The following is a 16,745-nucleotide window of genomic DNA, read 5'->3' on the forward strand; positions in this document are numbered from 1 at the left end:
GCAATTGTTATTTTTAAGTCAAAATCAAAAATAAATTTCTCTCGATGATGTGAAGCTAAATAAGGCCATTGACCTCAGCCCCAGCGGTATGAATATTGACTTCTCTAACTTCAAATAGCCCTTGCTTTCCCTCTCTCTCCATCCCCTCCCCCTCCCCAGTTCTCCCACCAGTCTCACTGTCTCCGACTACATTCTATCTCTATCCCGCCCATTCCCCTGTTATCAGTCTGAAGAAGGGTCTCGACCCAAAATGCCACCCATTCCTTCTCTCCAGAGATGCTGCTTGTCCCGCTGATTTACTCCAGCATTTTCTATCTACCTAAGGAGTTTCATCGTTCTGTTTCCATTTGGTGAACTGCCGTTGATAAATTATTCACCATCTTAGTCGTCAGCAAAGCAAAGGACATTTCATGCAAGCACGTTTCAGGATAATCTGTTCTGAGGTGAGGATTTTGCTGAATTGACCAGCACACTGGGGATGCAATGATACAAAATGATCTGAACGAGATTGGAACTGGATATGACCCCTCTGCAAAGTGCTATGCCACTCTCATAAATGTCTGAACACAAATTGTGATTAATGATCGCGCGCCTGTGGTTCCCCATGTAAAGCTTCTTGAAATGCTGCAGATCACCTCAGCACAGCACCTGCACAGTATTCTTGGGTAGGGAGTGCAGGATTTACTCCAACAGCAGTGAATGAGAACATCAAGTGTGTAGGAACGAACTGCAGATGCTGATTTAAACCGAAGATAGGCACAAAATGCTGGAGTAACTCAGCGGAAACAGGCAGCATCTCTGGAGAGAAGGAATGGGTGACGGTTCGGGTCGAGACACTTTTTCAGCTACTGAGTTACAAGGACTACCACCAGTAAAATGTGTTGTATTTACTCAACAAAATGACTGTGACAGTGCCCACTAAATCCCACCGGTTTTGCCAGCAAACACAAGGGAGCAGATACTTGGAAATATCAATATCTCTCGCCATCCTTCTGGTCGCACACAGGTTGGTCTGTGCAATGGATTGGGCTACATCCACAACCATGGTGCAAGCAACACATTAGTGATCTGCTCTGGGCTCAGCTCCATCCAGCTGACATAGAAACATAGAAAATAGGTGCAGGAGTAGAGGCCATTCGGCCCTTCGAGCCTGCACTGCCATTCAATATGATCATGGCTGATCATCCAACTCCATATCCTGTACCTGCCTTCTCTCCATACCCCCAGATCCCTTTAGCCACAAGGGCCACATCTAACTCCCTCTTAAATATAGCCAATGAACTGGCCTCAACTACCTTCTGTGGTAGAGAGTTCCAGAGATTCACTACTGTGTGAAAAATGTTTTTCTCTTGGGCAGCTACTGCTCTTGGGCAGCTAGTTGCTGCTTTGGGCCTTGCTGGGACCTCTCTGTCTTCCTCCGTGATCTTCCTGCTCCTCGTCTCAATGATCTGCCGCTGCCATGGTAGCTGGTGTCAGCGCAATGACCCAGGAACCTATGCGTGCTGTCAGTGTCCCACAAACAGATGTGACTCTCCCCAATGGATGCAGTTGGCTAGAGGGCAACATTGCTTGTTGACTGAGGCTCCGATGTAAAATAAAAACTCGTCCTTTCGAATTATGCTCGGGACATGATCTTGGTCTAAGGGACATCATGACTCATTTACTTTAATGACCACTTGTGGTGGATTACACAGCCTGAGACTCACGCACGTAAACAAAATCTTTTATGGGACCAAATACTACCACGTTTTCCAAAAATAATGAAGAATAACTATGACCACAATGGAGTAATGCCACAAGATTAGATGGTCCACTATGTTATTAAAAGAGAGATGCAAAGTGCTGGAATAACTCCGAGGGTTAGACAGCATCCCTGGAGAACAGGGATAGGTGACACTTTGGGTCGGAATCCTTCTTCAGACTGATTATGGGGGGAGGGGGGGGGGGGGGGGGGGGGGGAGGGGTAGGGGGGGGGGGGGGGGGGGTAGGTGAATTAAGGATCAGAGGACATTGGTTTAAGGTGAAGGTGAAAAGATTTAATAGGAATCTGAGGGGTAACTTTTTCCACATAAAGAGTGGTGGGTGTATGGAACAAGCTGCCAGAGGAGGTAGTTGAGGCTGGGACTATCCCATTGTTTAAGAAACAATTAGACAGGTACATGGATAGGACAGGTTTGGAGGGATATGGACCAAGTGCAAGCAAGTGGAACTAGTGTAGCTGGGACATTGTTGGCTGGTGTGGACGAGTTGGGCTGAAGGGCCTGTTTCCACACAGTATCGCTCTCTGGGCCCATGTAGGCAGCTTTGATATCAATAGATACCTTTGTGGGTTACCACGGCATTTCTTACTTCCGTTTTAAAAATGTGTGCAGGTGCAGGTTAATATCTGTGACGAGCCTCATTACACTGGAGGATGATTAGAGCGTGATGTGTATCAAAACCTGACCATTTGCTGAAACAGAAGGCAGACATTGAGAAAACGCTGAGGGAGAGGTGGGGGGCAGATTGGGTCAGAGTGACAGTGGTGGCTGGAGATGGTCAGACTGGGAGAGAAAGCACAATTGGGAGGAAAGTAGCCATAATTTAACCATAAGTAGCCAAAGATATATAATATAAGAAATAGGTTGAATCAAATAGAATGGGCATGACTGAGTGGATCACGTTGCAACAGGGAACAACAGAAGTAGACTGAGAGATAGAAGTTATAAAGAGGGCTGGACTGGAGGGAAACATGAAACATGAAACATAGAACATAGGAACAGGCTCTTCAGCCCACAATGTCCGTGCCAAACTATGTCAAGTTAAACTAATCTCTGCCTCCACGTGACCCATATCCCTCCACTCCCCGCATATCCCTGTGGCCCCGAATGGCCTACTCCTGCACCAATTGTCTATTGTCTATCCGAAAGCCTCTTTAACACCACTATCGTATCTGCCTGAGAACAAAGGGGGACCGCTATGAGGGAGGGGGAGGAACAATGATCAATGGAGGATCTGATGTGGAGGGGGGGTCACCAGGAGGGGGAGGGGGAGAGGTGGGGGGGGGGGGGGGGGGGGGGGGGGTGAACAATAGAGGACCGGGAGCGGGGGGGGGGGGAGTAACTTTGTCAGTGCCGTATATGGCGGCTATTTGCATGCCTTGGGTATATGCAAATAGAACTTCACTGTGCCTTGTCACACGCCACAATAAAGTATCCCATTGCATTCCATTCCACTTCTGGCCGTGTGTTTCAGGCACCCACCACCCTCTGTGACATAGACCAGGGTGTAAGAGGGTAGGAAACAGAGAGAGAGGTGACTGAATTCTGAAAGACTTTGAGAGAACTCAGTTGCTGGTTGTCCTGGATGCTTATACAAGATTATTCCTCGCTGAACTAAAAGCCTAGCACCTGCAATGGAGAGAAACCAAAATAAGGTGGGGTGAAAAAAATCCAAAGCAGATGGTCAGCATTATACTGAGAACTACCGTCTTTACCCCGATGGAGAAATAAACGAAGGCCTGCTCATTTAACTCCAAGCTCCCAGTCCAGATATATCAGTGCAGACACAAAAGATAGCAGATGCTGGAATGTGGAGGAAATAAACAATCCGCCAGAGGAACTGGAGCGGTCAAATGGCATCTGTGGGGGGAGAGGAATTAACCACAGAGAGAGGAGCGGTGAGAGAGGGCTTCACAGAATACAGGAAGAAAACTTCATCAAAGTAGGTATGTCTTTAAGGGACTCTGCAGTTGACTGGTATAATGGAGACACAAGAGGCATAATGGAGACGCAAGACATCGACCATTCCTTCACCACCCCACCCCCCCACCACCACAGATGTTGCTTGATTTGTTGTGTTTCTCCAGCAAATTGTTGCTTCAGATAAAACAGTGCTGTCTCTAAGTGGATGCTGTGGATGTGTGAGTGTGGGCAACACCTCTGAGTACTCCACTGTGTGCGCTGGGCCATACCTCACCGGCTGTTTCAAAGTGAAGATTGCCTCAGCGGCAAAATGACACAATTACGTCTCAAAATTCATTTCTGACCTTTAGCAGCTTTTGAAAAGAACATCGTTTATTTTGCAATATTTTGTTGGGTTTTTTTGCCCAGAGCCCACAGCTTGTAGTAAGCTAAGCCAAAAAGCATTGGTTATTCTCTCAATGTACTTTATTTATATGTCCAGATATGGTCCAACAGCTGTGTGTGTCTGATTCGGGGAACTGCCAGCAAGCTGCCGGGTAAATGGTGATCGGCTCAACTGACCTGCAATTGGTTTTATGTGTTCGTCACATAAAAATGTGTTTATTTAGCGTTATCTCGTGAATACAAGTACCATTGATCACCTGATCTGCAATAAGATTGGGACCTTTGTCTTTGCATTTTCTGATCTGTAATTATGGGGTAAAAAGGGGCATGGAGGCGCGGTGATAGACTTGCTACCTTGCAGCGTCAGGGATCCAGGTTCAATCCTGACAAAGGGTGCTGTCTGTACAGAGTTTGTACGTTCTCCTCACGGCCACTTGGGTTTTCCACAGGTATTCTCTGGAACTCTCTGCCACAGAAGGTAGTTGAGGCCAGTTCATTGGCTATATTTAAGAGGGAGTTAGATGTGGCCCTTGTGGCTAAAGGGATCAGGGGGTATGGAGAGAAGGCAGGTACAGGATACTGAGTTGGATGATCTGCCATGATCATATTGAATAACGGTGCAGGCTCGAAGGGCCGAATGGCCTCTACCCCTGCACCTATTGTCTATGATTCTATGTTTCTATGTTCCAGTTTCCTCCCACATTCCAAAGAAGTACAGGTTTGTAGGTTAAATGGCTTTGGTAAAAATTATAATTTGTCCATAGAGCATAGGATGGTGTTAATGTACACAAATCGATGGTCGGCACAGACTTGGTGGGCTGAAGGGCCTGTTTCTATGCTGCATCTCTAAACTAAGCTAAACATGGTGCGGTGCGTGAGAGAGTAAATGAGGGGTGAGAAACTGTGCAGTCCATGAGGCTCTACATGTTGTGGGCTACAGAACAGGTCTTGCACATTTTGTGTGCCGTTGCAAAGTGTGCAAGGGAAACAGAGAGGTCAGGACACTGGGAATGGAAAACAATGAAAGTGAAGTCAAGGGGAAAGAGGTTGGAGAGGGGAGTTGACCGGTCCACCAGTTGGGTGTGATTTGGATCGTGAGGTTCAAGGTGGTTCATCGGAAGAGAGTTGTGATCGACTGCTGGACATGTGATGAAGTGGGGCTTGCAATCAAGATTTAGGTGGGTCTGGTGATTGGGTCAGGCAGTTTATTGCGGGCAATAGGAGGCACTCTGCGGGTCGGGCAACATCTTTGGAGGGAAATGAATAGTTAACATTTCAGGTTGAGACTCTTCATCAGGGCTGGTTTGGTGAGGGTCAGGCGAGAGTTGGTGGGAACACTAGGGGATAAATGTTTGAGTTGGACAAGCATGTTGGCAGCAGTTTGGCCCATCAAGTCTGCTCTGCCATTCCATCATGGCTGATCTATCGTTCCCTCTCAACCCCATTCTCCTGCCTTCCCCCTGTAACCTTGACCCCCTTACTGATCAAAGACCGATGAACCGCCGATTTAAAAATACCCAATGACTTGGCCACTTGGCCACCACAGCTGCTGTGGCAATAAATTCCACAGATTCACCACCCTCTTGCTGAAAAAATCATGCTCCTCATCTCCATTGTAAAGGTAAGTCCTTTTATTCTGAGGCTGTGCCCTCTAGTCCTAGACTCTCCTACGACTGGAAACATGCTCCCCACTTCCACTCTAACCGGGCCTTTCATTATGCAGTAGGTTTCAGTGAAGTTCCCATGCGAGGATGAGAATCGCACAGGAAAGCCACTGAAAGAATGAAGCATTTTGGTTAAAGGTGCAAAGGTGCCTTCCAGCACCGGGACCTGCTCAGACATGAGAGAAGCTTGTAAGGACAAAGAGTAAAGACAATGCAGGCCCAAGGGGTGCTACAAAGTCCTTGTTATAATACCGGCCCTGCTGAGTGCCCCCCACCCCCATGGACTGTCTCCCTCGGATGGTCACGTCCCACAGACACATCTGCACTTTAGTCTGTTGAACTGTTTTGACTGTTTTACTGTTCTTTTTACAATCCATGTTCTCGGGGTATCTAAATAGCTAAATCCAAATTTTATTAGTTATTTATGTTATGACATCGGTTGGAAGCTGCATACCAAATCTCGTTGCGCTTATGTGCAATGACAATAAAAGATATTATTATTATTATTATTATCAATCCGTCTGATTCAACGCCATGGATTTAGTGAATTTACTTGATGAAATTAGTCCCTTTCCAGTTGATTTTCTAAAATTGAAATTGAATTGAATTGCATGAGGTGTTGACGCACCTGCACCACCCGATGCCTAAATGTGACACAACGAGAAGTGAAGCTGCCGTCTTGGTAAAGGAATATGTCACCCTGGGTTGCCTCAGATTGAAGTTGCTCAGTGGTATTCAAGCCCTAGGATATTGTTCCATCTTGTTCCATCTGGATATTGTTTATCACTGCAACAACTTCTCACGAGAGAAAAACATTTAGCAATTTCCAGAAATTCAAAGTAAATTTAAATTTAGATACTTTTGAATAGATTAAATACTTTATAATACTGAGGTAAAATGGAACATCGATTACCAAGCTATTTTACATGAAGGTTATTGTTCAAAGACTGGAGGTGCTAATCTGTCTATCCATATATTATGATATAATCATAAATAGTCATGTTACGTTTTGCTGGAGAATTCTTTCCTCTTCTGTAGAAGTTTGCTTAATATATTTTAGTTTTGCTTAGAGGTACAGCATAGAAACAAGGTCTTATGCCCACCGAGGCCACGCCGACCATCGATCACCCATTCTCACTAGTTTTATGTTAACACAGTAACTACTCCCTGCACACTAGGGGTAATTAAAAAAGACAATTTAATCTACAACTCCATGTGTCCTTGGGATGTGGGAGGAAACCAGGGAACTTGGAGGAAACCCACGTGGTCCCAGGGAGCCAGTACATCTCCACACAGACGGCACTGAGGTCAGGATTGAACCTGGGTCTCTGGCGTGGTGAGGTAGCAGTTCTACCTGATGTGTTAATCCATTTGAAATTATGAGAAGCCATGTTGATATCACTTGATTACAAGGATGTTTGTGTGAGGTAGTAGCTTTAAAATGTTTCATTCAAATGTATCTGCTGGGTCAATAATCAGATCCCTATTTATTATCCCTAATTTACCGTGGAATTCAAACTGGAATTGAGTACAACTAAGTGAAGGACATGTATTGATCGGGGGGGTGGCAACCAAGTGGCGTGACTGATATTTGCTGTTTGAGGGGTCATTAACCTTGCGTGCTTGAGTGGAGGCCACCAAGACCAGTGGCTGATTTTTATGCAAAGTGCTCCAAACTCAATACAAAAAAAAAGTCAAAATCAAACCCATTGTAGCCTGACCTCCTTCACTTAACTACTGATTATTTGATGCTGGTAACTTTCCCCATCCCCTGTTGCAATTACGTTTTTATACATGAAAAATCTGCAACGAAAGTCACTTGCAATCAGTTTAAATTAAAGAGAAGGACTACCTATTTTTTGACCATAGCCTAGATCTTAAACAAGTTAGGGCGGCACTGTGGTGCAGCGGTATAGTTGCCGACTTAAGGGGCTGTCCCACTTGGGCGACCTAATCTGCAAGTTTAGAAGAGTGTCTTCGACCTTCAAACTCGCAGCATGGTCGACACGTGGTCGTAGGAGGTCCTATGAGGTCGCTGGGACTCTCCTTCATGCTCGAGGGAAGTTTGCGAATACTCGTGGCCTCAGCTAGGTCGCGGAAATTCTTTCAGCGTGTTGAAAGATTTTCCGCGAGTAACATTTGGTCGGCATAGTTCTTTTTGACTCGTTTGAAAGGTCTGAATGACAAATAACGGAATCTAATCTAGTGCAGAGGAGTGGGGTCGCTATTTAGTTACAGGCAGTCAAGGGCAGCCATAGGCAATCTCCATCATTGACCGAGCATTTTGATTGGCTTATTGAGTTTTCTGGACCAAGAAGGTAAAAATGCCCGCGTGTGTGTGTGTGTGTGTGTGTGTGTGTGTGTCGTGTGTGTGTGTGTGTGTGTGTGTGTGTGTGTGTGTGTGTGTGTGTGTGTGTGTGTGTGTGTGTGTGTGTGTGTGTGTGTGTGTGTGTGTGTGTGTGTGTGTGTGTGTGTGTGTGTGTGTGTGTGTGTGTGTGTGTGTGATTTTAGCTCGAGGCTTTCCAGGCAAGTACCCTCGAGCTTGAAGGTCGAAGACACTCTTCTTAACTCGCGGATTAGGTCGCCCAAGAGGGACAGCCCCTTTACAGCGCCAGGGACCCAGGTTCGATCCTAACCATGGGTGCAGTCTGTACGGAGTTTCTATGTTCTCCCTGTGGACCAAATGCGCTTTCTCCAGGTGCTCCGGTTTCCTCTTGTATTCCAAACAGGTACAGGTTTGTAGTTTAATGGCTTTATAAATTGCCCCTAGTGTGTAGGATGTGAAACGGGGATAACATAGAACTAGTGTAGGGGTTATCATTGTTCAGCAAGGACTTGGTGTGCCGAAGGGCCTGCTTCCATGCTGTATCTTTAAACTAAACTAAAGTTTGTCATGGGAGGAGTTGATTGTGTTGGCTTGTTGTATCATTATCAACTAGTCTCTAGATTACAATTCGTTCTTACACAGCTGAAAGATTTAGTGAACACCACCGTGGTATTAACAAAAATCCAATTTTGTACAATTCATGCTCAGTTAGAACTCGACTGTAAATTGCCTGCAAGGTCTGTCAACACAAGAGGAGCAAGTTGTAAACTTCCCACCGCTCATGTGCCGACTGTGTGTAAATGAGCTGCAATACTAATCGCCGACTCTCAACTCTCAGTCTTGTCTTCTCTCATTGGTGTTGTAAATCTGCGTCCAAAGATGCAGAAGGTGGAACTGCCAGCAGGACGTTGCCAACCATCAAATGGTCTTCTGTGCACTTAGTATGGAAGTGTCCATTCATCACAAACCCGAACATGCAATGACTGCCATGCTGGCTGATGAAAGATCAGCAACTGAGGCCAGAATACTGATGAGCAGCGTCCACTCCTCGTGGCTGGGTAATTAGAACAATATAGTGAGATATGCCAAGGTTTAGTCCGGCAGCTTTATCAGAAACGCTTTGACAGTGACCAATGTGAGGATGTGTTAGACGAGTGAACAATGTATGGTCAAGAAGGTTGGTTTAAATGGAGAAGGGCAGTGAGGGAATACCAGAGATTTAGGCCTGGGGAGCTCAAGCCAAACAAAATTGGGGGTGGACAAGAGAGAAGAAGTGGTGGAACAGTATTCTGAAAGGGATGTGTGCTGGAGAAGCCTTCTCTACAGCATACATTACTCGGACGTTTAGAATGGGGAACATCGCAGAGTAAAGACATACACTTGGCATACCAGCAGTAGGCTGCTGGAAGATAGTGCAGTGTATCTAAGGTGTGAATGAGTACCGGGAGGGGGTTTGCTGAAGGGGTAGATTCGGGGGTGAGCCCCCCGATGCAATGTAGTGACAGCATTGAGGTCGGAGCTATGAAAGGCCGCTCCCCATTGATATCTGAGCCCCAAAGTGCAATATCATGCACAATCATTACAATATCTTACAAACAGCTAGTCTCACCGGATGCTAATGTGAACTGGTAATAGCTTTTATAAATCAAAACTTATTGGATTCCATCACCCGGAGGACTGTGGGTTCCCACACATACCTTCCCAAATGCCCTAATGAGAAAAATGTGCTAAACGGAAGAACAGACTTGAGATACGATAAATAACTCTGCAAGTGAGGCTTTGCAAGTAATAAAATCCACAAAGAATTATTGCCAGCTTCACTGACAGCGAAGTTTGGCATTTCTCACCATGCCAAAGACTTCCTGATGGTGCCATCTGCTGAGATTATAATTTTGAAATAAAAAGTAAAGCCTTCATGGTTTTGCAGGTGCATGAATATTAAATGCCTCAAACAGCTACCAGACCAGAATGAGGTGTAAAAAGCAGATCACGTGCTTCGGAGGTAGTGCAGCGTAACGCAGCGGCGTGGCCAGGCCTATGATGCAAAGCAACGGGAGGCCCAAACGCTCATCTTGTTGACAAGTGCCTCATCGATCTGACTGGATTCTGTGTTGCCTCTCACTGTTGCCGTGTGTCTGATCATGTGCAGAGGCTCCTTGGCCGAGGAACAATTTAAGACCTTCGACCGATCAGTTTGAAGGATCTTCATTAGTATGTTCAGATATGGGTGCTTGGTGGTTAGCACAGACTTGGTGGACAGAAGGACCTGTTCCTGTGCTGTATGACTCTATGATAATTACTATTTCATGCATTTTCATTTGAGTTTCACTCGCCTTAAAGGTCCTGTCCTACTTACGCGATTTTTTTCGGCGACTTGCCGGCACACGTCATAGTCGCAGCAGGTTGACGAACATTTTCAACATGTTGAAAATCCAGCGGCGACCAGAAAAAGGTACGACTCTTTGGGTGACTCCTCACAGCACAGAAACAGACCCTTCAGCCCAACTTACCCAAGCCGACCAAGATGCCAGATTAAACTAGACCCACCTACTCGCATTTAGCCCATATCCCTCTCAACCTTTCCTGTCCATATATCTGTCCAAGTGTCTATGTGGAGAGGTCTTGTGCCTGAAATGTTAACTCTGCTTCTCTTTCCACTGACACGGCCCAGACTGTGCCCGGGTGGTGTTAGAGAGGGACTATGCGCTATTGACGGGCGCCCTGGGGGATTTCCGGGACCGCTGGGCACTGCGGTGGGGTTGAATGCATCCTTGACAAGGAGTGTAAGATAGTTGTAGAATAGTTTATCGTTAGTCGTGTATTATGGTGGTGGGCTTGGTTTCGTTTTTTACTGCACTGCATATATTATTTTAATATTTGAACAAATATTTTTGATTTTTTTTAAAAGGTGTGCAATAGTCACCACATACAGGGCGCTGACAAAGTGGAAATTAATATAGTGGCGGGAGAGAAATCTTGTATATTATCTTAACTGTCTCATTACAAGGGTAGATGGCATACTTGATCTTGATATATCAAACCTTGTCTAATGATCGGGTATCTCCATGCAGTGGAGACAGGAAGAGTCAGTGGATTTTCTCTCGCTAGGCACTCTCTTTTAGCATCTGCTAAAATATTATTAGAAAACACAGGCAGAAATCTTCCCACTCTAACATAAATTAACCGGTAGAAATTTTTATTCTATTCATCCGCTATATATCACATTAGCCAGACTCACATGCTCGTTATTAGTTTAAATAAATTACATGTAGACTCCCAGCACCCATCATTTTAGATAAAACCCTGGGATGTTATTGAGAACCTGCTGAAAAAAGTAGCTCAATGGTCGTTTCTCTGAGGTCTCAGCAGACATCAATGAAGATGAATCATTCCCCTCAAGAATTTCTGGAGGCCTAATTGCACAGAGATGGATGCTATTACTTCACAGTGGAGCCTTCTATCAAGACTAATTATCGTTAGACATGAGGGTCTGCTGAGGGTAGGTCTAATGTGCAAAGTCGCAGGCTCACGTGCACTTGTAGTCTTTTGATGGGCCCTCTTTGGCATCCCATTCTTCCTTCTTGCGTGCATTCCAACAACTAGATGTGCGTCAGGATGAAATAGTTTTGGCTTCATGCTCACAGTACAGTTGTGAAATGTAAGATACATGTGCAACTGCATCGGAAAAAATGTTGGCACAAGACTCCTCAATATCACCTAAGGCTACGGTTCCATTTGGATTTACACAAATTTAATTTAGATTAGTTTAGAGATACAGAGCAGAAACAGGCCCTTCGGTCCACCGGGCCAGCACTGACCAGCGATCCCCGCACATTAACACTACCCTACACACACTAGGGACAATTTTACATTTGTAATCAAGCCAATTAACCTACAAGCATGTCCGTCTTTGGAGTGTGGGAGCAAACCGAAGATCTCGGAGAAAACCCACGCATGTCACGGGAAGAACGTACAAACTCCGTACAGACAGCACCGATAGTCAGGATCGATTCCGGGTCTCTGACGCTGTAAGGCAACAGCTCTACCGCCGTGCGCCGATCAAATCACTGACGTCTTTAGAGTCCTTTCTCTTTCTCTTCACAAGCTTTTGTTCTTACTTTAATCAGGGCCAGAGAAGGCATCAGCTTTGTTGCAGGCCTGACAACTGGGAAAGGGGTCATACACTGCCTCTTAGTTTGTTGAATGTAGTTGCACTCTCAGAAGGCAGAAAGAACAGAAGAAGAAGAAGGAGAAAGGTTTAACTCATGAGGAACTCTTATCTCCTTAATGAAAAAATTGAAGCTTTTTAAATGAAAAATGACCAGTAACAGCAAACCAACGTCATGGTTGGCCGTTAAGTAATTATGTGCAAAAAAGATTTTGCAACTGTGATTAATGCTTCATTTTACCTAGACACAGTTAAATCCCCGCGGGATAAGTTAGCATGAGAAGTTGACATGCATGTTTAGTTCAATAAAGAATCGGATTGATGGGCACATTAGCTCACACTTTACAAATAGTTCTGCTCGCATACCAGTCATCACACATATTTAAACCACTTCTTCTTGTGGGTATCAGGATCACTGGTTGAAGAGTATCCTGATGATTGGCAGGCATTGGAAACAAAGTTTTAAAGTGGATTTCCAATAATATTTCAGCATGACTGAAAACCAATAAGCCTCACGATGTTGTTATGTTGGGAATGATGGTGACCTCTCATCTTGCGAACATTTATAACCATATAACAATTACAGCACGGAAAACAGGCCATCTCGGTCCTTCAAGTCCGTGCCAACACTTATCCTCCCCTAGTCCCATCTACCTGCACTCAGACCATAACCCTCCATTCCTTTCCCGTCCATATACCTATCCAGTTTATTTTTAAATGATAAAATCGAACCTGCCTCCACCACTTCCACTGGAAGCTCATTCCACACAGCTACCACTCTCTGAGTAAACAAGTTCCCCCTCATGTTACCCCTAAAGTTCTGTCCCTTAATTCTCAAGTCATGTCCCTTGTTTGAATCTTCCCTACTCTCAATGGGAAAAGCTTTTCCACGTCAACTCTGTCTATCCCTCTCATCATTTTAAAGACCTCTATCAAGTCCCCCCTTAACCTTCTGCGCTCCAAAGAATAAAGACCTAACTTGTTCAAACTTTCTCTGTAACTTAGTTGCCGAAACCCAGGCAACATTCTAGTAAATCTCTTCTGTACTCTCGCTATTTTTTTAAATATATACTCCTGTCTCAGTGGCTATTTCATATTGAACACATCCCAACTCCTCCATTTTTATCACACAGGCAATTAACAACGTTTACTGGTCAGATTCAAAAGGAAAGGCTTAGCTTTATATCCCATCGCACTTTACAGTCACTATTGTAGAAACAGCAGCCAATTTATCCATAGCTAAGTCCAATGGACAGCAGAGTATGAGGTTCCAGGTTAATAGTGTTGATAATATTATTGAGGGCAACAGCCAAGTAACTCCTCAGGTCTGTTTTTGAGATGACACAATGCGTTCTTTGATGTCCATCTGACAGAGCAGTCAAACCCTTAGTGTAATGCTCCATCCATAATACTGCAGTAACCCCTCAGTCCTGCCATCTGGATTGAAGTGCTCCAGTCTTTGAGCATGCAACCTTTTTAGTCAAAGGCGAGAGGGATACCTATTCAGCCTGGGACACCAATGTGTGTTGAGTCGTTGATAGACATGAACAGCACAATCCCAGTTCTTGTCCATTAGACATTAGAGATGCAGATACAGTGTGGATATTTAAACCACTTACAGGCCCTTCAGCCCACCGAGACCACGCAGACCAGTGATCACCTCGTACACTAACACTATCATACACATTTGGGACAATTTACAATTTTACCGAAGCCAATTAATCTACAAACTTGTACGTCTTTGGAGTGTGGGAGGAAATTGGAGCATGCAGGGAAAACCCAGGTCCTCCTCACATTACAGACCCATAAAGCCTCCTGTTGGCTGCATAAACCTTCACTCCTTTGGTATCGGAAATATTAACTGTGCACTAAATGTGGACTACACAGCATCGCATGCTGATTATCACTTCATGGGAGAGCCAACAGAATTAGCCTTCTGAGTATGTCTGTGATACTTGCCAATGCTGACTGAGTTAATGACCAAGATGGAAAAGCTATTTCAATGCTAATCGTAGAAGCTAACATTTAGTAACAGTGGGTATCAGAGAGGAAAGAACAAACAACGTGTTTATGTTTGATGTTCCTCCAAAGACTTCCTCTTTTGTATAAAAATAGTGCAGGAGATCCTATTTTTGAAACTAACAATTATGTATCTAGACTCAGAGCCATGGACCTTAGCTTTATTCTTTCTGCATCTCAAACAATAGCAGCATTAAATTATATTCAATTTGTATATAAGCTCTGTATTGATGCCAAAGGGACACTTAGTGCATGAGTAACTCACTAGGACATTTGGGTCGAGACCCTTCTTCAGACAGATTCCGTCTGATTCCGAAACATCACCTGTCCATGTTCTCCAGGGATGCTGCCTGACCTGCTGAGTTACTCCAGCACTTTGCGTCATTTTGTGTATTACCCAGCATCTGCAGTTCTCCGTTTCTGCATTGATACCAGGAGGTACACTAAAAATGCTGGAGAAACTCAGCGGGTGCAGCAGCATCTATGGAGCGAAGGAAATAGGCAACGTTTCGGGCCGAAACCCTTCTTCAGACTGATACCAGAAGGGTTTAGCCAGGTAGGTGATGTCAGGTGAGCTTTGCCAAGTGTTGCCACAGACATTGCAATCTCTGCCGTGGTTTCAATGGTAGGACTCTTAAACAGATACAGATGCTTCTGGGCATAAACCCTACTCAGGACTGAAGTGAAGTACCACCTTGGACCTGTTTGCACTGCAGCTGGGTGTTGGGTGATGGAGTGTCACATGATGAACAGCATCCTATTGATGTGCCTGGTCAGCTGTAGAAAATGTGCTGTTGCTTGCTCATTAGTTGACTGCTGGCCATCATCTCAAACGAATCTCCCCATTTCTCAACAGTGTGCATCCAAAATTAGTCACACAATTAGTTGCTCGGGTTTCAAAATGGCTGGATTCAAAGTTCACTTCCGGATTAAATCTGAGCAGGTTTGGGCCCTCAGTCTGAAGAAGGGTCTCGACCCGAAATGTGGCCCATCCATGTCTTCTGGAGATGCTGCCTGACTGCTGAATTACTCCAACATTTTTTGTCTTATTTTGCGGCCTTGCCTGAATATTTCATATCAACAGCAAATGCATAATTTTGTTACAAAAGATGTCAATGGCATTTGAAGCATAAATTGCAGATAGTTTTATGAGGCTTTCAACTTAGTGAGTAAGCAACAAGAATCTCCCTGGGGTATAAGACTTTCCACATAACTGTGACCCAGCAATCATTTCAAGAGGAATTATTCCAATTACTCAATTATTAAAGACTTACCACATAGGCATTCTTACATAGGCAATAAATTACTAGATATTGAGCTGCAGAAAATCCAGCTACGATGTTATTATCAGTGTCGAAGGTGAAAACTGAGTCCGTTCAGTTCACAAAATAATTAAAGAGTGCATTTATACACAGATACAGACAGAAAGTTTGGATTAGTGTCACAGACCGAGAATTCTTGGATTACAATGATGGAGATAAAACAGAGCAAGTAACATATTTCAAAAGATAGACGATATCACAAAATCTCGCTTTAGACTGTATATCACCCAGCTATCAAGTTACGTCACTAAATAATGCAAACTGTACATTTATGAAGACAGTTAGATTTAACTGCCTCGTTGTATTGTGTTGAAGTACTTTGGAAACCTTAAGGCAAAACCCTTTATCAGAATCAGTGGGGTTAAAGAATGCAAAGAATGCTTCGCCAATCACACAGCCACAACCCACTCTTGGTGGAATTCACATATTACAATCAGAAAATGTGTTCAGAAATTACAAAGGCACATTTCTACTTTCTTGACAGAACTTCCACCAACAAGAACCATCCTTGCAGTGCTCATTCTTGTAATCCAGCTGTGGACTAATTACTGTGAGAGGCTGCTTGGCTCCATGCTCTTACCTTTTCTCTGGATCCGGGCTTCGTGGACATGAATGGTGACACATATCAAGAGGAGGAGAGATACTTTAGCCAACTTGTTCATTCTCAGCCCTTGGCCTTTTTCTCTTTTACAGACTTTCTCACCCCTTCACTGGCTACAAAATAAAATAAACACAAACTAAACTTTAATTTCCTGATGAATCCCACTGTTTTGAAAGCAGCGCTTACGATATTTTGCACAATCCCTGACCCTGTCCTTAAAAGATGGCAGTGATACTGGCAGAGAGTTTTATATTTGTCCATGAAGGTCGTGAACAAACTGCTTCAAAATCTCTGATTGGCTCCGGTTAGACCTGGAACATATTGTGAAAGGTTTGCAAAAGTTATCTATTACGGGAGCCAGACCACAGACTGACCAGCTCTCAGCAAAGAAAGTCAATGAAAATCGTGTTTGTTGTTGCGTAAAAAAAAAAGAGTTGGTCTGAAAGGGTTTTGAAGCTCACAGCAGGGAGAATCGCTGGGAAATGTAAATGATATCGTTTGGGTGACACAATGCCGGACTTTGTGTATCCTCATTGTATAACTGAGAAAATCTCCAGATTCCAGCTGAGTTTTTGGCA

The 16,745-nt window shown here is 44.4% G+C and overlaps 1 protein-coding gene across 1 annotated transcript in view; it reads right to left on the reverse strand.

Moving 5' to 3' along the window:
• The window catches only part of lipca (lipase, hepatic a), a 45,947-nt gene extending 29,542 nt beyond the window's left edge, over nucleotides 1-16,405 (reverse strand). The window contains exon 1 of the mRNA XM_055661220.1: nucleotides 16,147-16,405. Coding sequence (XP_055517195.1) covers nucleotides 16,147-16,228 — 82 coding nt within the window. The 5' untranslated portion in view covers nucleotides 16,229-16,405. The remainder of the gene's footprint in view (nucleotides 1-16,146) is intronic.
• Between the last annotated feature and the right edge of the window lie 340 nt (nucleotides 16,406-16,745).

Source organism: Leucoraja erinacea, chromosome 33 (genome assembly GCF_028641065.1).
Source record: "Leucoraja erinacea ecotype New England chromosome 33, Leri_hhj_1, whole genome shotgun sequence".
NCBI lineage: Eukaryota > Metazoa > Chordata > Chondrichthyes > Rajiformes > Rajidae > Leucoraja > Leucoraja erinaceus.